The 26274-nt window shown below is 38.0% G+C and overlaps 1 protein-coding gene across 3 annotated transcripts in view; it reads right to left on the bottom strand.

Annotated features, from left to right (window-relative positions):
• Nucleotides 1-26274, bottom strand: part of nrap (nebulin related anchoring protein) — a 93511-nt gene that overhangs the window by 45166 nt on the left and 22071 nt on the right. For all 3 annotated transcript variants that reach the window (XM_003223428.4, XM_062975710.1, XM_062975709.1), the window contains exons 6-20: nt 23465-23572; nt 20972-21076; nt 20764-20871; nt 19257-19349; nt 18554-18658; nt 17616-17732; nt 11536-11640; nt 10550-10654; nt 9274-9378; nt 6784-6882; nt 6558-6662; nt 5360-5467; nt 4482-4583; nt 2245-2442; nt 1647-1751 (exon numbers count right to left, since the gene is read on the bottom strand). In XM_003223428.4, coding sequence (XP_003223476.2) covers nt 1647-1751; nt 2245-2442; nt 4482-4583; nt 5360-5467; nt 6558-6662; nt 6784-6882; nt 9274-9378; nt 10550-10654; nt 11536-11640; nt 17616-17732; nt 18554-18658; nt 19257-19349; nt 20764-20871; nt 20972-21076; nt 23465-23572 — 1668 coding nt within the window. The remainder of the gene's footprint in view (nt 1-1646; nt 1752-2244; nt 2443-4481; nt 4584-5359; nt 5468-6557; nt 6663-6783; nt 6883-9273; nt 9379-10549; nt 10655-11535; nt 11641-17615; nt 17733-18553; nt 18659-19256; nt 19350-20763; nt 20872-20971; nt 21077-23464; nt 23573-26274) is intronic.

Genomic DNA, 26274 nt, shown 5'->3' with positions numbered 1-26274 from the left:
ATCTTAGCAGTTTAATCCACTGTGCCACCATGGCCCCTCCTAATTTCAGTTCCACCACCAAAAACAAAAATGCATAAGAAACAGCTGCAATTCTAAGACACACTCCATTTTTAGAGATGTTTACATAGGAAACAAAGTGTGTCTTAGAATTGAAGTAGTTCTCCTGAACTTTAATGTAAGAAAAAAAAGATGTGTAGTTGCTCTTTAAATGTTAAAATATTGAATGGTTGTTGTGTGCATTCTGAGCTGTATGGCCATGTTCCAGAAGTATTCTATCCTGATGTTTCACCCACATCTATGGCAGGCATCCTCATACCTCACAACCTCTGAGGATGCCTGCCATAGATGTGGGTGAAACATCAGGAGAGAATACTTCTGGAATATAGCCATACAGCCCGGAAAAATACAAGATTCCTGTGATTCCGGCCATGAAAGCCGTTAACAACACAAAATATTGAATATTTGGTTCCTGAGTCTAACAAAAGAACAAAGAAAGATACAGATAGTATATTTTAAATATTCTTATGCTAAACCCTCTCCTAGTACCTGCCCTGTATGAAGTTTTCAAAACACACCAAAAAAAAAATCCCTCACAAAGTTAAGGATATGCATTTCTGTACAATATCTGTGGGAAATGCTCAACATAGCTTAATAGTATGAGCTGTTTCTGAACAAGGCCTTTTCTTGCTCTCGTGGCTGTCAAAAACACTATAAGAAAAAAAGGATATCACAGCTTTTTCACTGCAAAGTCTGCGGATAAAGAAGAGGCAAACTCTTTTATGTACTTTACTTGATACCCTTGTGCTAACAACTGCTCAATCGAACACAGCAATCAACGCCACGGTATGTATTTGTATGTACGCTTCTATGTGAGATTTCTGCTGGGAAGGATTCTATTTTGGAGTTGAATTGATAGGCAAACGTAGCCCCTCTCACCCTGTGACTTTCTCAGCTGCAGACAAGGCTGAGATTTATTTATTTTTTATTAGAGTGCATCACACTTCAAAGAGATGCTTATTGTTCTGCACGCAAGACCTGGAGGAGCGGGAAGCATATTAGGAACACGTTGTATTTAAAGATTACGTACAGCCCAATGTGAAATTTACAATAAGAACAACAAAATGCCAGCTCCCGGTTGGAAATAAAAGCATCCAAGGTATGTGTTAGTCTTCAACTGATATACCTTTTCCATAGTTCTGAAATAAAGAATCATTTCAGCCAATCATCACTGTATTCAGTATTTCTGGCAGTGAGCATTTATGTGGCAAACCCCAGCAGTAGATGTCATTTCCTTTCCTTGAAAGGTATTAGATCTGAGCAATGCTTTTTTCTTCTTGTCTCTTCTTCAGTGTAAAAATGTAGCCTGATGTCAAGATTCTATCCCATTATAGTATAATCACTGATAACTCTAAATGATCTTAACTAGCTATTGTTCACACTAGGAGTCTTATATTATTTTCTTACTAATTTCCGGATATTTTTTCCACACAAGCTTGCACAACCTGGGATCCAACTAGTCAATACAACCCAACAGGATATAAGGTATTTCCCCAGACTCCATACTGCTAGCCTTTTCTATGTTCTTTGTCTTCCATAAAGATCCAGACAGACTTGATCACTTTAGAAAGTAAAATTGAGAAACTGACCTCACTAACAAGTTCTCCTGCTTTCTTTGCTTGCTCAATATTGAGACTTCCATCTGCTATCCATCCAACTCCCTTCATCCAGGTAAGATCTGTCTTGTACTGAAGCTGAAGGAAAAAAGGAAAGTGTGTAACTTCCTAGACTAAAAAAACAGATAGATTAAGAAACAAACAGAGTTAGTAGTATCTCCAAAATAAATGCAAATTTGCCAAATGAGGGTTGCAATGGTAAGTGGTACCAATTAGTATTATGTATAATTTTTTTTATTAACTACTAAAGCTTTTATGGAAAAGTTTCTTTTTTGCTCCAGCATCTTTCCACTGAAAATATTTTCTCTTAAATGTAATTTTAAAAGAAATGGCCATCTGTCGGGGGTGCTTTGAATGCGATTTCCTGCTTCTTGGCAGGGGATTGGACTAGATGGCCCATGAGGTCTCTTCCAATGCTACTATTCTATGATTCTGAGTTACCAAAACATTTGGAATAATGAATAGAATTTGGCTACAATATAGCACTGATAAAATAATCAACACATTTTCTTAACATTCCCACAGTCATTAACATTATGTAATGAATAAAGTAGTGTATTTAGGTGCCTACCTCACTCTGTAGCCCATAGGCCTTTTTGGCCCACTGTGTCTTTAGGTCTTCTGGAACCACTGTATACTCATGGAGTTTCTTCCTATAGTCAAGGTCACTAGCTAAAGCCTGGGCCTTTTTGGCATGTTGAATGTTGACCATATCCATTGGTAAGTAAAAATTGGATTTGTTCTTCTCAAAGTCCTTTTTGTATGCAATCTAAATAATAAAATATTGCATTTACCACAATATGAAAGGGTATGCATAAAAATACCAGAACTACATTTCCTTTGTAAATAAATGACAATTAAGTTACTTTTGCATAAGTTCTCCTGCCTAGCCTCCCTTCATCCTCGTTTTCTGTTTAACTGCCTTTTAGCAAATTAACATTGGAAGGCTGGTGAAAGGGAGCTAGAGCAAGTCAGATTTATTTTGTGTGAGGTTTCAGTAACATATCTACAGTAAACAATATCAAAAGAATGGGATCCTACTGTAGACTATCCTACTGTAGCTCTGTCTGACTGTTTACAACAGGCAAGGTAAATAGAAGCTGCTTCCAGAGCATAACAGAAAGAAAAGGAGAAAGCAGATAAACCTCCTTCACAAACTACAATCAAATTTCAATCTATAAGCCTGACTACAAAAATGAAATTATAAGAAAATTGGAGACTGATGAAAGAGTAATAATAATCCCTGGGTGCATTTAGGAATAAGCTTTCAAGTGGCCTCTATGAAGTTCTCAAAATGTTTTTTGTTTATTGATGTAATGTTTACCTGGCATGGTTGTTCCATTTTATTAGTGCATAATGTTATTGTTAATTGTCAATAAAAAGTCTGCTGAGACATTCTGACCTGCTTTTCTTTACTATCATGGAAGAATCTATTAATCTTCTTTCCATGTTATTTCTGCATCTGATACCAAATTTAAAAACTAATGCCCAGAAATACATCTACTTTGTTAACTGAGGTACTCCTATATAGCTTTTTCTTACACTTCTTCACATGCAACTTTTTCAAACTGCTTATGTTAAACGTTAAAGACTATTTAGACTGGCCAGGCAGCATTTGTGTTTGTGGCAATAGTGACACAGTCATAAATATGACTACCAAACATTGTAAATGTTTAAGTCTAGCTTATGCATTTGTAACTACTCAGCAGGACACCAGTCAGTGTATTTATATTGCCTAAATAAGTTGCCGGTATTGTCTAAAATATTCAGGTTTTTGTCCTAGTTCCAAAAAAATGTTGCCGGTCACTTTATAATAAATCAGTTTCTAATCCCAATGAATCGATTTTGAATGGTAATATTTATGAAAATCCATTTTTTTCAATAGGACCCCCTTTGGATTTGGACCATTGACACCATAACTCTAATCATGTTGATAGAAATGTAAATCCTGATTTCAATAGGGCTTATATCCAAAGATTTTTTTTTATCATCAGAAGCGAATTGAGACAAGTCGCTTCTGGTGAGAGAAAATCGGCCATCTACAAAGACATTGCCTAGGGGACGGCTGGATGTCTTACCATCCTGCTAGGAGGCTTCTCTCATGTCCCCACATGGGAAGCTAAGGCTGACAGACGGAAGCTCAACCCCATCTCGCGGATTCAAACCTTCAATGTTCAGGTCAACAGTTCAGCTGGCTCAAGGGTTTAACCTATTGTGCCACCGCAGTCCCTTATATCCAAGGATGTATACAAATAATTGGTGCTTATTTATTTTAAATACAGATTTCAATGCAGTTTTGCTTGGTAAAAAAGGTATGGTGTCACTAAAAGGAGAGCGGGACCATACTTTGGACTCAAATATACTAATATTTTCTCAATTTGAAAAAATTATTTGGGATACTGGCCCTTACAATACAATAGGGGAATGTAATTGCCTTCCAAAGAAATTGCTGCTCCTGTTGATTCTGTTACCCACAGTGCAACAATACATCTGCATTATTTATTATCTATGTACTTTATTTATACTCTGCCTTTCTCCCCAAGGGGACTCAAAGCGGCTAACAGTCATACACTTTGATCAATTTAAAACAAAGCAAATACAAAATTTAAAACAACAACAACAATTAAACAGTACTATGTGTGTTAGGTTAAAAGTACAGTCAACATACAATATAAACAATTAAAATGCATGTTAAAACACCCACCCCCAAAAAATTAAATCTTTCTCCAAAGTCTTGACCTGCTTGCAGAAGGCTAGCAGGAATTTACGGTGTTTAAAATAATAAGATAATAATAATAAATAATTTACCTCACTACTCATTTTAGCTACTTGCAAAGAATGCAGAAGTCTTGAATCCTTGTTTGCCAGTGCTTTGCCTTTTGTTTTCTCGTATTCTTCTTTGTATTTAATCTTTAAAGACAAAATATTTAATAGTTATTCAATGGAAAGATAAAACAGCTATAGCATGAGAACACCATTGTGAAGGCTGATATTGTGAACATTTTGAGTTCTCAACTATATGCTTTGTGGCACCTAGGCATTAAACCTCTCATTCACTGTTAGTAAATCCAAACGATTCCATAAAATTCTCAATTAACTTTGAAAGCTTTTTTTTCTCCTTGAAAATGGTCTTTCTATAAGAACCTACTTCTTTAAAGCCTTACTGACACCTATTTAAATTTGCTTTCATGTTTTCTGTTCAACAATCCACTTTTTGTGCATATTTTGAACTATGACAATCAATTCCTAATAACTAACAAGGAGATGTTAGAGATGGCATTGAAAAATACTATAGTACATTCTTCAGCAACTGAAAAGATGATAACATGGTATGGACAAAACGTCTTCTGAACAAAAATATCTGAAATAAAATGTTGGAATTTTGTTTTTTTTAAAAAATATTGTGAAATGGATGGAAAGACATGGGATTCTTTTGACCATTAAAATTTGACCTATTTTAATCAGCATTCTGAATTTTTCTTTGAAATAATATGTTCCGAATACCAAGGTTAGTCAGAAATTTTTAAAATGTGAGCACGTCTCTCCAAGAGTTTATCACACATGCTGACAGATAATATTTAAATGAAATCTGCAATTTAAAACCCCCAAGGCATCATGTTTTCATTCCTCTATATTATTGTTGACTTCTTTTACTAGAATGTCCTAGATAAATAAGCATAACCTACATCACTGGCAAGATCCCTTGAAGCTTTGGCAGCCAGCAATGACATGGAATCCAACTTCATTTCAAAGCCACGGCCCTTGCTTTTCTGCCATCCTTCTTTGTACTTAATCTGTGGGGAAATACAGTAATATATGAATAGCATGAACAGAGATAAGCAAGAAAAAGTAAACTATAACATACAGTAAGTAAGTGTAGTATATAATGCTATACTGCGACAGACACAGATTAAATACTTGAAAGTAGAGTTTCAAAAACTAAAATGCTGGAAGTGGTTTCTACAACATCTGCAAAAATAAGATGCCGCAAATGTAATGACAGCCTGTCCTCCTCCCTCCCCAAATTAGAGCATTTCTCAATGCATCATGAAACATAGGAACAACTAACAATAAAGCAGAACAATGGTAGGAGCAAACATCCAAGTAATGGTTGAATATGTGAACATATTGACTGATGATTGCTTTAAAACCTGGAATGGTCATCTTTTGGGGACATCACATGGTTAAAGTCATGTCACATGTCTTTTTTGGGTACCCAAGTTAAAACAATTCAAAAATTATCATTTAGGTAAGTTGGAAAAGAAGTTACTTATGCACTTTTGGGTGTAGAAGATGTTTGCTACCATTAATCCAACTGAAATGCTGTATCTACACCTAAAACAACCTTCCAGAAGAATGATATAATGTTTTCTAACACATTTAATGTTCATTATTGCTAACACGTCACCAACAAGGGAAGCCTATGCAGATTTAATGGGAAGCAAATCCCACTGTATTCAGTGAACTCTAGGTAAAGGTAAAGGTTTTCCCCGACATTAGGTCTAGTCGTGTCCAATTCTGGGGGATGGTGCTCATCTCCATTTCTAAGCCGAAGAGCCAGAATTGTCCATAGACACCTCCAAGGTGATGTGGCTGGCATGACCGAATGGAGCCCTGTAACCTTTCCACTGGAGTAGTACCTGTTGATCTACTCACATTTGCATGTTTTCAAACTGCTAGGTTGGCAGAAGCTGGAGCTGACAGCGGGAGCTCACCCTGCTCCCCGGATTCGAACTGCCAACCTTTCAGTTGGCAAGTTCAGTAGCTCAGCGGTTTGACCCACTGCACCACCGAGGGCTCTTCAGTGAACTCTACTCCCAAGTAAATATCTACAGATGGCTGCCTAAAATACACACATGTGCATCTTGAGATTATTTTTCTTACCTCACTATATAATTCTGCATTGGCTTTGGCTTTGACTAACTGTGGTACATCCTGTGGCAAAGTATACTGTGTTTTGGTCTTTTCATACTGGGCACGATAGTTCAGCTGCCAAAGAACAAAAAACATTTTCAATATATCAAATAGTTAATTAAAAGAAGACTACTAATAAGTGTTGAACACTTTAATTGTGTCAGTACGAGTACTGATCAATGGCAACAAGACTTACATCACTGAGTTGCTGCGCACTGATTTTTGCTTGAACGATCTGAGGTGTGGTAGTAACTGAACTGTATTTAAGCTTGTCTATACTTTGCCGATAGTTTACCTACATTAAAAAACAAACGCAACACATTATAAAAGCACAACTCAAGGCTGTCATTAATATCTTTATATATACTGTTATTGAGAACATTCAAAGTAGTTACCGTAACTAGAAAAATAGAATGGTTTTAGGGTAGATAGGAATGTCTTTAAAAAAAATAAACTCTACTATTTTCCTTCTCTTGTTAGTTTTTACTTTCAAACATTTTAACTGGAAGAATAGTTATCAACTCTGTGAAAGGGTTTAAATGTAAGAACTAAAAAATTAAAAATGAAGTAGAAGTTAAGTATGCTGAGTGTCACAAAAAATATTAATAAGTCAAAAATCTTATTTCAAAGTCAGAGACTGATAAGGTCAGAGCCTACTAACTTGCTGCTATATGAAGGAAGGAGAAACAAACCTAAGCTAAAGAAAGCAAGATGTTAAATCCACATTATGCAAGATAAAATGTTCACATTATGCATATTATTTAAGATAATGTGAGTCTTTTCCTTTAAGCCCATTTCTCTGAAAGACCTCCATGTCACTCTACAGGATACAATTATTATTCTCGGCAGGACTTAATTAATATTCAATCTAGTTAATTACCTTCTTGCTAAATGCTACCGCTAAAAGCAGTTCATTTAGAGAGTTTTTGTTCTGAGGGAAGGCAACTATGGCAGCCAAACGGTATCTGATTGGCATAAGTTATCAATATAATTGAAACATTTCATTCATGGCATTCATTCAGCTCTCAGCAGTTTTTGCTTCAGTAGATGGTTTGGGGGTGCTAAATTAAGTTATGTGCCTGGGCGTATTTTATGCCGCATCTACACTGGCACAAAGTGCGCACCCAAGCTAATGCATTTTAGCCTAGGATAAACCTTTTATTCCACCTTACCCCCCAGGTTTTGTTGCGCTCTGTTACTCTGCTGCTGAATATGCATGCCCAGCGTGGAATACATCTCACCACGTCAAAACAGTGGATGTGGCCCTTAATGAGACATGCCGCATTATCACAGGATGTGACACAACCCAATTCCAAACTAAATGCAAGTGAGGGAAAGCATGCTTTTTATATAGGTTGCTGTGAGTTTGGGGAGCTGTATGGTCATGTTCCAGCTGCATTCTCTCCTGACATTTCACCTGCATCTGTGCCTGGCATCTCCACAGAACTTCTGAAAACCCAATGATTCCGGCCATGAAAGCCTTCGATAACATGCTTTTTATCATTTGAGAAGGCAAGTGCTAAGGCTACTAAATTGGCTAAGGCCAAGAATTCAGCAGAGCATGGTTTGTTTGGTTTTGCTAATGGTTGGTACTTCATACATTCCTTCACCCCACCATTGACCATGGCCACAGACTCCACAATCCTATATCCAGAATAGTCATATACGAGGGGTATCCAGAAAGTAGATTACGTTTTGGAATTTAAAATGAACAAAGTATAGGAGAAAACATTTACCATATGCAGTTGAAAGCCACACCCAAATACCACTTCTCAACATAGTCGCCATTCAAATCTAGGCACTTATCATAGCAATGAATGAGCTTGGCAACTCCTTTCCCACAAAACTCTGCCGCTTGCGTCCTCAACCAGCATTTTGGCAATGATGCGCAGCTGCGGGAAGGGGTGACCGGCTGGTTGAGGATGCAAGCGGCAGAGTTTTGGGGGGAAAGAGTTGCCAAGCTCATTCATCACTATGATAAATGCCTAGATTTGAATGGCGACTATGTTGAGAAGTGGTATTTGGGTGTGGCTTTCAACTGCATATGGTAAATGTTTTCTCCTATACTTTGTTCATTTTTAATTCCAAAATGTAATATACTTTCTGGATAACCCTCGTAATTTCTAAGGCTCTGAAATGCTTTACATACTCAACAGAACATAGGTCCTAAGATTCCAGTACCAGGACATGATCTGAAGCAACTTTTTAAAGACTAAGCAGGCCTGACTCTGGTCAGTACCTGGACAGAATTTTGCCTATGAATCTTATGTATAGAGCCCTCAGTTTCATCATAGGAGAAAAGTCGGTTATAAATGTAATATATAAATAAGCTATTCAGTGTACACCACATCCATTGAATCCATTCGAAATCAATGTAACTCTTGCCATGTAGATATGCCCCTAAAGGATAGTTGTAGTGATGACTTTTGGATTGCAACCAAAGAGATCAGGACAGGGCTGACATCAATACATCTAATTACAGCAAGTTCTATATCTCATTTCAACTCCCGTGAGAATTCACCAGCCTACCAGCTGGAAAACAGCTTTTCCTCTCTCTTTTGGGGGCTAAGCTTGTCGCTGCAATTAAAATTTTGCCATGAATCATACTCCATGCAGGCCATGAATCATATTCCCTCTTACTGGGAGCCATGCAAGCAACAGGGTGAGAATTCAGAAGGCTATTTACATCTTTCAAAGGGACCAGTTTCCTTGTTGTTTGATATGAGGGAGTGAGGGTAGCTGGGTAATTGTAGTCAACGTCGTCGTGTGTATAATCAGATTTATAGGCTATCTGGAACACAAGAAGAACAAAAAGAATCAACTTTTTTATAAGCTGTCATTTGTTTTGAATAATTATCAGATGAGGAAAAAACAAAAAAAACAGTAGTATTAATATTAAACACAGGCAACAAAGTAAGTTTAGTGTTGTCAATGCCAAGGAGAAAGAAATTATTTGCATAGTTTAACTGCTAATTGATTCTTTTTTTGGCTTTACAATTAATCCACTGCCAACTGTAGACGCATTAGCTTAACTTCCACCTGTGACACATCCCTTTTATCTTCTTGCTTAGTTTCTGAGCTTCTTATAGATTTGTAAATAATGCACTTCAAGACATGATATGGAATGGAAAGGAATCTTAGTAAACCCAGTAAAAGTTAAACCATGTTTAGTTCTTGAAATCATCCTTGCAGAAATGTCCCTAGTCTAAAAAAAACCATTTTCTGACCTTATCTTCTCCTTTTAGAAAGAGGATAGTCGGTTTCCAAGCACTACTAAAAATAGATTCAATCATCTCAATAACAAAAGCCAAGACTTGTTGACACAGTACTGGTTGTTGATTAGTTAGTACAGTGGTTCTCAACCTGTGGATCCCCAAATGTTTTGGCCTTCAACTCCCAGAAATCCTAACAGCTGGTAAACTGGCTGGGAATTCTGTGAGTTGTAGGTCAAAACACCTGGGGACCCACAGGTTGAGAACCACTGAGTTAGTAAGTGATTACAGTCTGTATTCCATATTCGCAGATTTAGGTTTTGTTTATTCACAGATTTGATTAATATCTTTCTCTAAGAATGTCTAGGTCCTCCAAGGTGACTCTATGGTCAGCTTCTACCAGTTTAAAAATACACGATTTCTCCGCTTTTGTGTGTGTGTGGAGGGAGGTCCCTATGCTCCTAATTCCCATGAAAGTGGGGGGTCAACTTTCCTCTAACATCCAAATGGGAAGGGTACCTACTATGAGATTACAAGTCACAAACAACACTACTCATTATGTTGTCAAACTATACACTTATTGAAAGCTCATCGTTAATATTTTTGTTTCTATGTTGTTCAAAATGTTTCCAAAATGGATTCTATTTTATGTTTCCCACTGATGTATGTCCTTTATTTCATACTACAGAGAAAATATATCATACCAGTATGGTCAAAGCATTTATGACAATATAAGTTCACACAACTTACATTACTTGCCAAACTCCCAACCTTCATGGCATGCAGTGTTCGTCTGTCCATGCCAACTCCTTCATAATGACCTTTCTGGTTCTGGTAATGTTCTCTGTATTTCAGCTGCGCACAAGAAGAAAATTTAAAAAGAGAGAGAAAAGGCAGCCTGTCAAACATGAACTCTGTGTGTGTGTGTGTGTGTGTGTGTGTGTGTATACTTAAACATGTAGCAAGATCTAAAATGGTAATACATAGCACAATAGAATTACTAAGTCTGCATATATATTCTTATTTAAAGATAATATACACGCTTTTCATTTTATTTTAATGCCACAGTAGTAAAAATGTCAATGCTCTTGCATTTTTGAACAACAAAAATACTGTGGAAAGCAAAGCAACACTACAAGACTTTTTATACACAGTAGTTATGATAAACTCAATATGTCTTTTGAAAATATTTTAGCTTTTCTTCCCCCAGTACAAAATGTCTGCACTTGAGATGTTTAGTTTCATATTTAATTCTCAAAATAGACTGGTTTTGGCAGGATAAGATTTTCTAAACTGCATTCAACAAAGACCAGTGTAGCTATTGTGACACCTTCTGTTCATAAAAATGGGAGTTTGAATTAAATTGCAGCAATATAAGCACAATGTAACAAAATATTATTCCTATGCCTACAGTTATAAGCAGATGCTTTGGTCTACATCCTGCTCTATAAGGTTACCTTATAGAAGAGGCCATTGAGCAACAATAAAAGCAGGAGATAAATTAAATGAGAGATGAGACAATTATTTCTAACAATTAACAGGCATTGTTTGATTGGATTAGCAATGAATTATATGTAATCTCCTTCCCCTGAAAAGATTTTTATATGCTAACTCCCAGTGCTGCTTTCACCCAGGCTTCCTGTTCTTATCTGGAATTCACATATGTACAAACTGTGATTCCAGCAGAGACTAAGTTAAGCTTTCACAGAACTGCAAGTAAACAGTTGTGGACTTACATCACTGGTGTATTTTGAGATCTTGCTCACATTCCTGAACTGTGGGGTCTCACAGTAGTTAAGACTGTGCCCTTTACTGTTCTCCAGATCCTTCTTATATTCCACCTTAAAATTGTAATTTACAACAGCAAGAAGTAAATATATATTCATTAACTGCAGTAACAGCAAGCAAAAACAGAAACAGAATGCTGTGTGTTATGAAACTAAACGTTGCCATGTAGCAAAGCAAAGACACAAAATATAGGCTGTGTTTGGAGGTAAAGGATAAGTTAGAATGGTTGAGATTCCTGGTTTATTGTTTCTCCATTTATTTATATTTTAAAGCATTTGTTCTCGTATTTCCCAGAAAAAGAATTCTAGGAGATAAACAAATGAGATCAGCAATATTTATAACAATATTAAAAATCCAAATGAATAATGAATAACTAAAAAGACCATAAGGACTAGAAAGAAAACACAACCAAGAGCATTTTAAATTTTTTAACCATTTTCCTCTTTGAGTAGCAGCATTTTTGCACGTCCTGACAATTCTAGGCTAGCACAAAAAGAGCTCTGCATCAGATCATGCAACTAACTCCACAACTTTATGGGGAAAGTGTGGCACCTCATATGATATGTGTGAAAGAACATACATAAGACAACAGTCCTTATACTTAATAGGTAAAAATAAAAGTTTTCCCCTGATGTTAAGTCCAGTTGTGTCTGACTCATAGAGTCATAGAGTCATAGAGTCATAGAATAGTAGAGTTGGAAGAGACCTCAAGGGCCATCTAGTCCAACCCCCCGCTAAGAAGCAGGAAATCGCATTCAAAGCACCCCCGACAGATGGCCATCCAGCCTCTGCTTAAAAGCCTCCAAAGAAGGAGCCTCCACCACGGCCCGGGGGAGAGAGTTCCACTGCCGAACAGCCCTCACAGTGAGGAAGTTCTTCCTGATGTTCAGGTGGAATCTCCTTTCCTGTAGTTTGAAGCCATTGTTCCGTGTCCTAGTCTGCAGGGCAGCAGAAAATAAGCTTGCTCCCTCCTCCCTATGACTTCCCCTCACATATTTGTACATGGCTATCATGTCTCCTCTCAGCCTTCTCTTCTGCAGGCTAAACATGCCCAGCTCTTTAAGCCTCTCCTCATAGGGCTTGTTCTCCAGACCCTTAATCATTTTAGTCGCCCTCCTCTGGACGCTTTCCAGCTTGTCAGCATCTCCCTTCATCTGCGGTGCCCAAAACTGGACACAGTATTCCAGGTGTGGTCTGACCAAGGCAGAATAGAGGGGGAGCATGACTTCCCTGGATCTAGACGTTATTCCCCTATTGATGCAGGCCAAAATCCCATTGGCTTTTTTAGCTGCCGCATCACATTGTAGGCTCATGTTTAACTTGTTGTCCACGAGGACTCCAAGATCTTTTTCGCACACACTGCTGTCAAGCCAGGCGTCCCCCATTCTGTATCTTTGATTTCCATTTTTTCTGGAGGATTGGTGCTCATCTCCATTTCTAAGCCGAAGAGCCGGCGTTGTCCATGTGGCTGGCATGACTGCATGGAGCGTTGTTACCTTCCCGCCGGAGCGGTACATATCGATCTACTCACATTTGCATGCTTTCAAACTGCTAGGTTGGCAAAAGCTGGGGCTAATAGCAGGAGCTCACCCTGCTCCCCAAATTCGAACCAGGTGACCTTTCGGTCAGCAAATTCAGCAGCTCAGCAGTTTAACCTGCTGCACTACCGGGGGGTTCCTTATACTTAATAAGCAATACAATTTTGAATATTGCCCAGTCATCCCAACAGGCTCTTTCTGGCACTGAGAGGCAAAAGTAACCATAAACTAATGAGAAAGTAATCATTTTCCATTATATTCCAATAGCACTGTTCCCCCTTTAAAAGTATCAAGGACCAGCTCTGGTTTGTTAGGGAAATGGTACACTAGCAGTCCAGTTTGAACATAATCCTCACTGTCTGGATAGTTTAGCTGCTTCTGCTAGCTGCATTATCAAAGCAGGGGAAATATGTAACATGCATGAGTGTATTGGTGATGGAGTTTTCAGATAACTATCGTAGTTGACTTTATTATGAAGCTTTAATATGGCCAGTTTGGGTTGGATACTGACTTAGGACCCTTCCATACAGCCCTATAACCCAGAATATCAAGCCAGAAAATCACACAATATCTGCTTTGAAATGGGTTATCTGAGTCCACACTGCCATGTATTCCAGTTCAAAGCAGAAAATGTGGGATTTTATTCAGCTTCGTGTAAGGGGCCTAATTTATGCCTAGATTAAATGTCTATGGATTTAAATCAGTCATCACAAGAAGTCTGGATCAAAATATTAGTTGCTCAATATTCAGAATTAAAGTTTATCTAGATATCATCTGTGCAATAACTATATAGGGTGCATTTTGCTGAGAGTTAGACAAGCCTAAATGTATTGAAGAAAATGCAATATCATTCTACAATCTCATATCTACTTCACTGGGGCATAAACCCTGATGAATTCAGTGGGATTATTTTTGACTGAATGTGGATAGTAATTCATTTTAATTCTTGTTGGTTTCAAATTATGAGATTTTCCCCTTAGGTTTGTCTGACACATCAAAGAAGCTGTCCCATCAAATTTTACCAGAAGCCAAATTCAAGGTGAATACAGAATATAAGGACAAAACACCAAAGACATTTCAAAAGAAAATATCTGATAAAATAACTTCCCAGGGCTTTGAGAAAATGTGTGCAGAGATCATTTATTGCTAAGCTTCCCATCAAATGCATATTTTCTGAGATGGTATAGTTGAAAAGAGGGACATGTTCACTAGAACTTAAAAATAGTTTATGAATAAATTCTTTCCTCCATAAGTAAGATGTAACTATTATGACTGTTGGGGCAACAACACTCCTTTTCTGGTCTATCTATAACTTTTTGATTTCATTTAATAATTTAGGGGGTACTGTTCTGCTAAATCAGTAGTTCCCACCCTGTTGTCCATTGATCACCAGTGGTCTGTAAGAACTAAAATATGATCCGCAGCCTCACCGTTACTACTACGGATAATAACACAGCCAAACCAAAAAAAAAAATTGTTTTGGTGTCTTTGTTTTTAGGCATGTTCCTAGGGTTATTTGAGGTGCTGATTCAGAAAATTGCATTGGCTAGACCATATCAGCTCTAGGTTATTGAATATGGTTTTCTGTAGGCAAGCAGATGGCAACTACTGGATGGCATATGTTCTGTATCAGAAACTAGAGCTGATGTGGTCTATCCAATGCAATTTTCTGAATCAGCACCCCAAATAACCAAACCAAATCTAAAGCTTACCAAAAACTGATTCGTAACCCTTTTGGTACTAATGTTGGAAAGTGATCCCTGGTCAAGTGGTCCCTGGTCACAAAAAAGTTCAGAACCACTGCACTAAACAGTAGAAGAGAGATAGCACATGGCACATGTATTGATTTTTGCCTCATTCAACTGCCTTGTGCTCCACTGTTGGTGTTGAGGCAACAGCGAGTGCTATGAGAGGACAATGTGCTTTGGAGCATAAGTGAGCAGTTTGTAGGATCCAGATTTTTTTAACAGTAGCTACGTTTGCCTACATTTACCTTATACTCCAGTATCAACCAGAAGTTGCTCCTGGGTGTATAGACAACATCCATGGACTTCCAGTCAGCAAAGCAGGGTACAACAGGCTCTAATTCGAACCGATCCATTATTCACATGACTTGATGGCACCATTTCCTTTTCTCTGCACTTTGCAGCACAGGAAAAATAGATAGATCAGAGCCAAATGGTCCATGTCACTGAAGCAGCCTGCCACAAAGCTCCAGAGAGCTCCTAGCCATTGCTGTTCAGGGAGAAGGAGGCACTTGGCCTGACCGGAAAGTTTAGATGCCATGCCTGTGTCTCAGGAGAACATCGGAACAGTTCCATGGAATCCTGGGTTAAGAAATGGATCTACCTTGCCCTGGATTTTGTCCATGTAGATAAGTCCTAAGAAAGGATCTGGTCTGGCCCTAGATTTCTGTGTTCATGTAGATAAGCCCTAAGATTTAGAATATTTTAAGAAACTATATTCCGGGGGGGGGGGGGGTGTTACTATTGTAGTCTCAAATTGCTGTTCCTTAAACGATTCTAAATGTTAGGGCTAATCTACATGAACACTTTTTTCATGTCAGGAGTGATGTTATATCCCAGCTACCTTTGGCCCCTATACCTGACCCTGGGTTCGCCTTTGACCAGGATGAAGAATATGTTGATATCTCTCCGAGTCAGCAAGACCCGATGAATTTGCAGCTGCCACTTGTTGATGATACACAGCCAGCTCTAATTGAAAGGGAGAGTGTTGTAGATAACTCCCTTGCCAGATGTCTCCAGCTCACCGGAGTCTGTGTCCTTCAACCGGAGAGAGTATCTAAACAAGCAGAGATCGGATAAACAAGCGAAGAGGAGAAGTGCCCGCTTGGCTGAGTGTGGAGACTCTCTCTAGAAGCCTTTCCCTTGGGAACTTTGGGGAGGAAGGCCCCCCCTTTTGGGGGGAGACTCTACGCTCCAATAAAGGTTTTGCTCCCAGTAGTTTCCCTTGCGGTGTCAACGTTGATCAACTCTAAGAAGGTACATTGTCTCCAGTTTCCAGCCCCTTGACTCAAACAGCTAGCAGCTGCTGTGACTCACGAGTAGACCCGGGTTTAAGTCTATTTCCTGTCATGTCGTGAACCAAGATTTATTTCCACGATCTCAAGTTCCTGCCTTTCTTCTACGAACTATTCTTGAACATTTGGACCCCGTTCATCTGCCTAGCTTGTTGGTTTGATTCTCCACTCAAAGGCTATCATTAGTTTTGAGTGTGTTTTGGTTTCTGGACTTTGGTCTCTAATACTGGACATATTCCTTGACATTTCTGGAATATCTTATACCTTTTCTTAAAGGGCTATTGCTTGCTCAACTTTTCCACCATTTCATTTTTGGATTACTATTTGCTTTAATAAAGATATTAAAAGATTATTGGTCTCTGTGTTGGTTTTCAGTGCTCTCGCTGCCTGGACTGCAACAAGTGACTTGAGAAACTGTAAGTTGCTTTCGGTGTGAGAGAATTGGCTGTCTGCAAGGACATTGCCCAGAGGACTCCCGGATGTTTTACCATCCTATGGGGGGCTTCTCTCGTGGCCCCGCATGGGAAGCTGGAACTGTTCATCCCGCTCCTCGGATTCAAACCACTGACCTTTTGGTCAGCAGTTTTAACCCATTGCACAATCGGGAGCTCCTACATGGACACTGAAATCCAGGGTTGGATTTAACAGAAGCAAAATTCAATTTTAGTCTAAAACTAGAATAATATACCCTAATGCAGTGGTTCTCAACCTGGGGTCCCAAGATGTTTTTGGCCTTCAACTCCCAGAAATCCATCAGCTGGTAAACTGGCTGGGATTTCTGGGAGTTGTAGGCCAAAAACATCTGGGGATCCCAGGTTGAGAGCCACTGCCCTAATGAATACAACATACAACTTGTTGCCTAACAAGTCCATAAACTGGATTTAACCCATAACAGAAATCACTTTTTAAAAGCAATGGTCTAGTTCAGATGGTTTCAGTATTCCACTTGTCATACTAAAGCAGTGTTCAAACCATTGCTGCCATGTATTTGTGTCAAAGGTGCTACACCACCCGCTGTAATGTATATTCATTTCCTCTGTAAAGGCCTATCAGTAACACTAGTGTGGGAATCTTGTGGCTCCACGGATGTTGTTGGACTCTAGTTATGGAGATGTAACTTCAAATCTTTTCTGACTTATGGCAACCCTAAGGTGAACTATACCATAGTTCCTTGGGTTGCTTGACAAGTTGTGTAAGCATCGGCTTACCATTGAGTTTACCATTAGTATATTGGCTAGGGCTGCTGGAATTTGCAGTACAGTTATAGAGACGCAGAGTTCCTAGTCCTTTAATGATTTAAAACCCAATATACTTTTTGTTAATGATATATAAGAGAGAGAACTCCTTAAAGCATTTTATGAAGAACATTGCTGAGATGCTGCTGTAAATTGCTGAAATAGTTAAACATAAATAATTTTTCCAAACATCAAAGAACATTTGACTTTCTTACCTCACTGTATAGCTTGTTCACATCCTGGGCTTGTTTAAGAACCAAGTTTTCTTGGGCTGAGAGAGAATGATAGTGAGCTGCTCCTTTCATCTGTGAAAAGTCTTTTTTGTATTTTATCTGAAAAAGAAAGGAAAGGGTCAGAACACCGCAAAGGAGTTACTGAGTATAACTGTCTTTCCATTTTCTTGACTGCTTGTCAAAGATCAGTGCAACCAGAGCTTAGAGAAGTTACTTGCATGCTGGCTAAGGGATCTGGGGAATTTATTATTACATGTCTGGTCAAAGTCAGGTGTTTAGATATTTGAGAATGCTACCCTCCCAGACATTTATCAAGACATGCCATAAACAATAATTAAACTTTTTGAAGGGCTATAGCAAAGGTGCACAAAGTTACACGGGTGGATTTTTTAAACTTTTCTACAGTAAAGAACTACTCTTTCAAAATTTTCACAGCTTTAATAATAGTTTTGTGGCACTGGGTGAAAGTTGTTGCCTTAAGCTCCTTGAGGAATTAGACATTACTTGTGTGGTTGTTTGTATCCTGGTCATTATTGAAATGATTCTTCTTTTACAGGTTTTGATAGATAAGTAAAAAAAAAATATTGTAATGACAAAGATCTTGTTTTACAAACTTTGCAGCAAATTCCACTTAATACATTAATTTGTCAGATTTCGGACAAAAAAACCCCCCTCAAATTCACACGCCTAACAGTCGTTCCATATGTGGGGTATTCTTAAAATAGCATTGTCAGTAAACAGTTATATTTGGCATCGATGGATGTGTCACAAGGACAACTCAAAGCCCTTAGAGCCTCACTCTTTTTATAGGTTTCTTTTAGTGGTTCAAAGAGCATGACACAGAAGAACCCTTCTAGACATCACTAAGCAATTTCTTGCATCTGGCCCATGATGACTGATACCTCTTGTTTCATACTTACATCACTTGCCAGGTCATTTGCCTTCTTTGCGTTTAGATATGCTGGTGTGATCATAGCAGGGAAGCTTCCTTTTCCTCTGTGCTCTTCATAGTCATCCATATAATCCTGGAAAATATTCAATATTCAGTATTTATTTCTTTGTGTTATCTATTTATTGCCAGCATTTCTAACCAATATATTTCACTTTTTCTATTAATTATAACTTTATGGAGAAAGTAGGAAATAATAATGTAAAATTTAATACCACTCTTACAATAAAATATCTTGCTAAATTTCACAGTTCATTATTCATATTTACCAAGGTAACCTTTTAAAAGGTTTCAGTTATGCTTGTAGATGACAGAAATATCTGCAAATTATCTCTTTTTGTTTCATCTATTGTTCATATTTTCTGTGAAGATTTAGACTGCCTGAATCCCCACGAAAGAAAAATAATTGGGCAACTGGGTTATGGAAATAAGTCTCACCACTTAAACACATACATTACACACATTCATAAGTAGAAAATTAATAAATGAGCAATAATGAAAATGGACAGTTATGTGAAGTTCTATAAGAAGACATCCCATGCCACTCTTGGAATATCTTCAACTTTTCTAAAAGAGATTGAAGAACTGTACTCATGGTATTTAAGAGACAAGCCATTGGGTTTTGAGATTTTTGGGATGAGAATGTATAAGAATCAGTGTTTATTGTTTCTTACCTGACCAAACTGATCTATAATTTGTTTTGAAGCACCAACAGACTGACTTGCTTTCCCCTTCATTTCTTTTTCATATCTTTGATGATACTTAACCTGAAACCAATAAAGCAAAGTAACATATTTATCCAAGATCATATAGATATATGAGTAGAAGGACAATGTTTATGAAGTTTTAAAACCAATAGATCATTCTCCATGTAATTTGTCCAAAATGATAAGACTAAATCCAAAAACCTGGCTCTTCCAAAAGGCCTTCGATGTTTAGTTGTTGCTGGATTGATCTATCTGTCCATTCCATAATAGTCCCATTGTTGTTATCTTGCCATTTTATACCGCACTTTATTGTCCATTCAACTGTGAAATTTCCCTTTCCTATTTCGTAACACTCTGCACTTTGCCTGGAATCTACGAATTAGTCTCCTGTTTTTAACACTGTATCCTGCTTGTTGATTTTAATGATTGTTTTTATTGATGTTGATGTTTTTTTTACTGGGATAATTGTTTTATTGCTTTGTTACTGTTATTTGTTTGTTTTATCGGGCCAGGCCCCATGTAAGCCGCCCCGAGTCCCTTTGTTATTGTATAAAGTTATTGTTGTTATTATTATTATTATTATTATTATTATTATTATTATTATTATTATTATTATTATTATAACCAGGGATATATCAGAAACAAAGCTAAGACAGGGCCAGCCCTACCATTATGCAGAATAACAAAACAACGTCAAGCAGCAGGTACCAAGATAAGAAGTGACACCTTATACACACACACTAGCAGAAATGAATCTTACACACACACATTCATTAGCAACTAGATATACACAATCTCTCCTGAAACCATTAAACTGTTGCTTTAGCTATTGCATCACTCAGTGGTTTAAAGACAGTATGTCTTCTCCAGTTGGTTATTATGTGTTGAATAGGGTGACACAGCGGCTTTGGTAAGGAATACGACTCCTAACTATGGATGTCTTTAAAAGGTGATCACCAGTAATTATTTTAGGCGCAGAAGCAAATCAGTAACAAATCTACCTCTGCCGAAACATTCAGAAGCATGGGATGTCAGCAAAAATTATTATTTTCACCTGCTTCGCATCATAGGGTTTCTGATCACTAATAATTGTCATTTCAGTGTATTTGTTCTCCTCTTATTTCTAGACATCTTTTTTTTTAGTATAAGTAGAAGTCTTAATCTGATTTCACAGTCTACCAGGCATTACTGACTGGTTTGGGACCATCAATTATTTTGATTCTATCTATAAACCTGGGAATCAGTAAAATGTCTGATAATGTGGTTTATTGCAAGTAGCATCACTTTTTGAAGTATTGCAAATTCTACAACAACCCACAGAACTCATTATCAACCATTCTTTGCAGGGCACTCCATTACTACAACACTGTCTGGAATTTTAAAAACCTGGGCTTAATTTTGCACAAAACAGTCCATAATTTGCTTCCATTTATGATAACACATGGAAAAAACATTATTTAAAATCAAAACTTACATCACTAGCTAGTTCATTGGCTCGTTTAGCAATCTGGTACGCTGGTGTGATCAAAGCAGGGAAGCTGCCTTTCCCTCTGTGTTGTTCATACTCTTCTGTGTATTTTAACTGGGTGGGGGGAATCAAGACAATTCAAATCACATAGACACAGTTATTCTGAGAATTTAAAGTAAGTGGAAATGCAATCTCCTTTTTCCTATCTACTTACATCACTCATGAGTTGCCCTCCAAACTTAGCATGAAGTATATCTGGAGTATCTACAACACTAGTAAATTTGGAAACACGGTCTTCATGCCCTCGTTTATACTCCACCTAGGGAAAAGAATTGAGGCAAATAATATTTTTAAACTATTAAAATTTAAGATAAGAAAAGAAGTGTTTCTTATCTAGTTAGGTAAATAATATTTCCAAATGTAGTAATAATAATAATAATAATAATAATAATAATAATAATAATAATAATAATAATAATTTTATTTTTATACCCCGCCCCATCTCCCCAAAGGGACTCGGGGTGGCTTACATGGGGCCAAGCCTGGACATCAACAATATAAAAACAAAGCAATAAAACAAGTCAATCAACAATAAAAACAAGTCATAAAAGATCACATACAAAAAATGTAATGATAAAATCTTGGGTTGGCTCCAAAAGAAACTGGGTCGAAAGTGCAAGTTATGTTGTACTTTTAAAAAATGATTTTTATTTATTTCAAAAGGGAAAAGGATAAAAAGGCATAGCATAGTAAAGAAAAGAAAAGAAAGATAAAAAGAGAGCCTTGGGAGAAGTGTGTAAGCCTAGTGGGGTGAAAGAAGGGGAGTTGGGGTAGGTTTTTAGGAAGGAGGGGGTAGTGTAGGGATTGGGGTATTTTCAAATTTCTTCCTTCCTCTTCCTCATGGGCCTGATTTGAAGGTTGCCTTGAATGCGTTTTATTATCAACATCTTCATCACATTGAAGGGACAGGATTTTCTTCCTAGTTTCTTATTCTTATTTATAGTAAAATTTTCATCTTTTCTCATGTACTTTATCAGTTGTGACCAATTTGTTTCCTTTCAAATGTTATTGTCCTTGATGAGCAAAGGAATTTTGACATGGCCTTTTTAGAAAATGGTCATGTAGTATAAGGTTAATCAGATGCAAGGACTTTTTGTGAAAAACCTCATATACAAGAACATTTTTGTGTAGACCTTCACAATATGTTGTGCAGAACATGCTATTTTCAGGGAATTACTTTTTCAATTTTTGCAAAGTATAGAAAAGGGAAAATGCATTAAAATGTGCAAAAAAGCCTATCTTGCTTAGGTAGGGGAAAACATTTGGAAGAATTAGGTCAAGACTTGAATCTTTATTCATTATATAACATGGACTTAAACTTTGAAATTCATAGAGGTTACAGTAATCAATGGTTTCTAGTAAGGATTAGTTTCAGTCTCTACAATCAATTGCTGGGGAAGGTGAGGGAAAAAAATCTCTTTCTATTCCTTCCGGTGGACATCTCATAAACATAATACTTGACGAGATGGGCCTCGTCTAATTCAGTATGGCTTTTCTTATGTTCTTAACTACTATCATATAACCTGGTGTCAGGAATCAAATGCCAAAAAAAGTAAATGATACTTGAGCAATGGTCATTCATTTTCATAGTTTTCAGCTCTGAATATCAATTCCTTGGTTACATATGCAAAAGAAGTAGCACCTTGTAGTGATGAAAAGAGCCTAGAATTACAATATATCTTGGCTTTATTTGTTAAAATAAATAGCAGTAGAACAGTAAGTGTGTTAGAGTCTTCAGTCCAGAAGCCTATTAAAGTTAACTAATGACCTCAAATTCAATAAAAACTTTGATATATTTTTATTTAGATGAAGACAGCTCTCTTTAACATCAGACCTGCATGTTTAATCAATAGCAATTCCAAATGCTTTCATTTTCAATTTATGTTAAATTAATTCAAATGCTATTTTTGTCTTATTCTTGGAATAAATTTGGGGACTTTCTGTTCTTATATTGTGAACTATATGCAAGTCATTAATTGAACACAGCATATGCGGATGTCTTGTTCGAAGAAGAAAGTGCCCAGAAAGTACATTCATCAGTCAATAAATATTGTTAAACCTGTGATAGAACTAAAGAGGACAAGGTGCCATTTAAATAAAAGAGAAAAGATACTTTATATGTTGGGCTGATTTTTAGACCTTTAATCATAATTTCTACAAATTATCAGTATCTTTGGTTATCAAGCATAAAAAGTAGCCCTGAAGTATGTTGATCCCTTTTACTTGCTTTCCAACTTTCCGTCTTTGTAAGTGTTGTTTATTGTATTATCTAATTGTATAGTTTTTTATCTTATTTTAATATTATGTTTTATGTGGTTATGTAATGTACTTGTTGTTTTTATTATTGGAAACCATCCTGAGTTTATTATTATTTATGACATCAGTCAAAACTCAGCAATGAGATAGCTATTAGCACATAGGATACTTTATATTACCAGTGACTAGCAGATTCCATGCCAATGGAATGGTGAGTCCATGCTGGGTTTTAGTCTCAACTTTAAAGAAACTGTCCAAATTTCTGGACCAATTTCATCTTCAAAGCACCAACTAAAACCTAACATGTATTCACACGCCTCACTGACATAGGAGCCATTTTTGATGATGAAGATTGTGATGGCGATTATGATTGTCATTACAGGAAACTCACATTACTTGATAGCTGATTGGCCTTCTTAGCTATCTGATAAGCTGGAGTAATCAAAGCAGGAAAGCTTCCCTTGCCCTTCTGATCCACACCTTCGTCTGTATATTTCACCTAGGAAAATAAGTATTTGAGTGTTAAATTTCATCAAATTAATTGCTTTTTGATGATATCCTGCTGATTCACTACTATGGACTTTAAGCACACTAACCCACTGAGATGCAACAGTTGCATTAGTGTAAATATCACACCTCTCTTCAAGCAATGGTTCTGTGATAAGACTTCAAAACACACTCGTAACCCCAGCTTCCTTGTACTACTCCTTACCCAGCAGACCCTATGGTTCATTAAGTTTACTATTTTTATTTTTAGCACAATTGTGCAATTCTAGCATTTTAAAATACTGGCCAATATATATAAGATAAATGCAAAGCAAACACTTTGGGAATAGTGATGTGAAGGAGGGAGAGTCCTGTCCAATAAATTGACGTTGCTGCCAGCATGATGGCACAAAAGCAGAAGAGACTACAGTAGGTAGTGGGAACATAGTGGGATGGGAAGCTATTAATGAATTTTATCCATCAATAGGTAGGAATGAGGGAATCATGGGACAGGGAGACAAATTGATAGTAGGATACACACAGCATCATGTGACAAGGTTTGTCTTCCTTGTGTGACAAAGTTCTAAATCTGCAATTCCATTTACAATTCCTTGGGAATAACCCTGCCCAAAAAAACTCAGTGTGGTGTGCTTATATGCATATACAAAAAGCAAAAAAAACCCTATTACAAATACATAAACAATCTTGAAATATGAATATTAATATGCAACAGACTATAATGATATGAAATTAAAATAATATTTCTAGCCAATACCCAAAAAATATAACGAATGTGTTATGATTGAGCCTCATGGCTCTGTTACTGACAGACGTAGGCGTAAGACTCCTCGAGAGTCAGATACTCTCGAGGAGCGAGAAAGAAAAAGACTGCGAGACATTTTTGCAGCACCATCTGACGAAGAGTCTTTTGAGGGGTTTACGGAGAGAATGGAGGAGGGGCTGGTTAGCTCGGAGGAGGATGAGATGGATTGGACTCGGGTAAGGGAGGAATTGGGTGCCACTGGTCATGATGGGATAGAAGATGAATGGGGACCTTCAGGATTAGACCCATGGCTTAGCTGGAGGGATGGGACGGGATCCACAGCTGGAGATGCTGTGGGGCGTAGTCAGAGGTGTTCCAGCTCTGATGAGGAAAGTGATGAGGAAACGCCCGGGTTAAGGAGGACAGCTGACAGTGATGAGGATTTGTAACTGGCATAAAATGGGGCTTGGGAGCAATTGCAAATTGCGTTGGGCAAGGTAATCTGGACGAACGCTTGGGATCTGTGTGGGACGCTTTCCTGAAGACTGGTGTGTTTTCCTGTGCTGAGACGTAAGTTGTTTTGGAATTCAGGGTCAGACGGCGGGAGGAATTGTGTGGGCATTTGTTTGTGCAAACTTGTGCTTACTCTTATTAGCTTGACCTTCCGTCGTCTTCTTGACGGACGCCATCTCCTGTTTTGAAAACTCGGACTGAACTGACCACGGCTTGTCTTCCCCCCCTTCTTGGACTTGGAATCTACAAACGTCTGCTTCTGGCTTTGATCTACGGAAAGGAACTGGGTCTACTCTACTGCTACAATCCTTGGCTGATCTGTTCGTGTTGGAAATCCTGTCTGCTGTGTGTGTGGGAGCGACGCAAGTTACTCTAAGCACAGTGTTGGCAGCAGAGAGGAATCTGCTGCCAATTAGTTGCATTCTTTTGTATCTTTTGTTCCTCGGCTTTTGTTTTGTTTATCCCCAGGCTGAAGCAAGCAGTTTGTTTTTACCCGGATTAAACTCCGGTTTAATCCGGTTTATCTTTTGAATGTTTTTCCTTGCCCCTTTTTGCTCCTAAAGGCTAATACTGCCTGGCCCTTGTATTTTACGGGCATTTTTGAGTTCTGTAATCCAATAAACTCTGTTATCTTGAACCTTGTGGCGTTCTGTCCTTGACAGATTGCCCAACGCCATAAAAAGTTTATTGCAGCAATAAACCCGTCAGGAAGACGATGGAGGAGTTAAGGGCCAAATTTGACCAATTACAAACGGCTTTTACCGTCAGCCAAGCAGCTCATGCTGTGAAAGGACATGTTTTGACTCCTGAACGCTTTGACGGAACCAGGTGCAAGTTGCCAACCTTTTTGGCACAAGTGGAGCTTTATTTTTCCCAGCTCAGTGCTCATGCTTTTCCTACAGACACTAGCAAGGTGGCCTTTATTTTGAGTTTGTTGACCGGTCCCGCAGGACAATGGGCCACTAATTTAATTTTGGGAAATGACCCAGTCAAGGACAATTTGAATAATTTCAAAAAGTTATTAACTGACACTTTTGGGGATCCTCTCCGCACGGAGAATGCTGGGTGGGCTCTGTATCGGTTGAAACAGGGAAAGGGGACTGTTTTGGATTACTTAAATAAGTTTAACTTGTATCGCCACCAGCTGGATTGGGGGGAAAATGCATTCATGCTTTTATTTACTGCCGGGTTAAGTGATATGCTCCAGGATGAATTAGCACGCTTGGAGCCGGCTGAAAATTGGGACGCCTTAGTAGCTAAGGTGCTGCGTTTAGACGCAAGGTTCGAGGCTCGTAAACACTCGAAAGCAATGTGTGCGCCACCCATGCATATTACCAGGGCACCTGTGGTGATGGGGGAAGAGCCTATGGAGCTTGGGGTCTTTAAAAAGCTGTCTACAGAGGAAAGGAGCCGTAGGAGGCAGCTGGGGTTGTGTTTGT

This window comes from Anolis carolinensis, chromosome 3 (genome assembly GCF_035594765.1).
Source record: "Anolis carolinensis isolate JA03-04 chromosome 3, rAnoCar3.1.pri, whole genome shotgun sequence".
NCBI classification, from domain to species: Eukaryota; Metazoa; Chordata; class Lepidosauria; order Squamata; family Dactyloidae; genus Anolis; species Anolis carolinensis.
The sequence above is the reverse complement of the archived record's forward strand: the minus strand, read 5'-3'. Positions and strand labels throughout refer to the sequence as shown.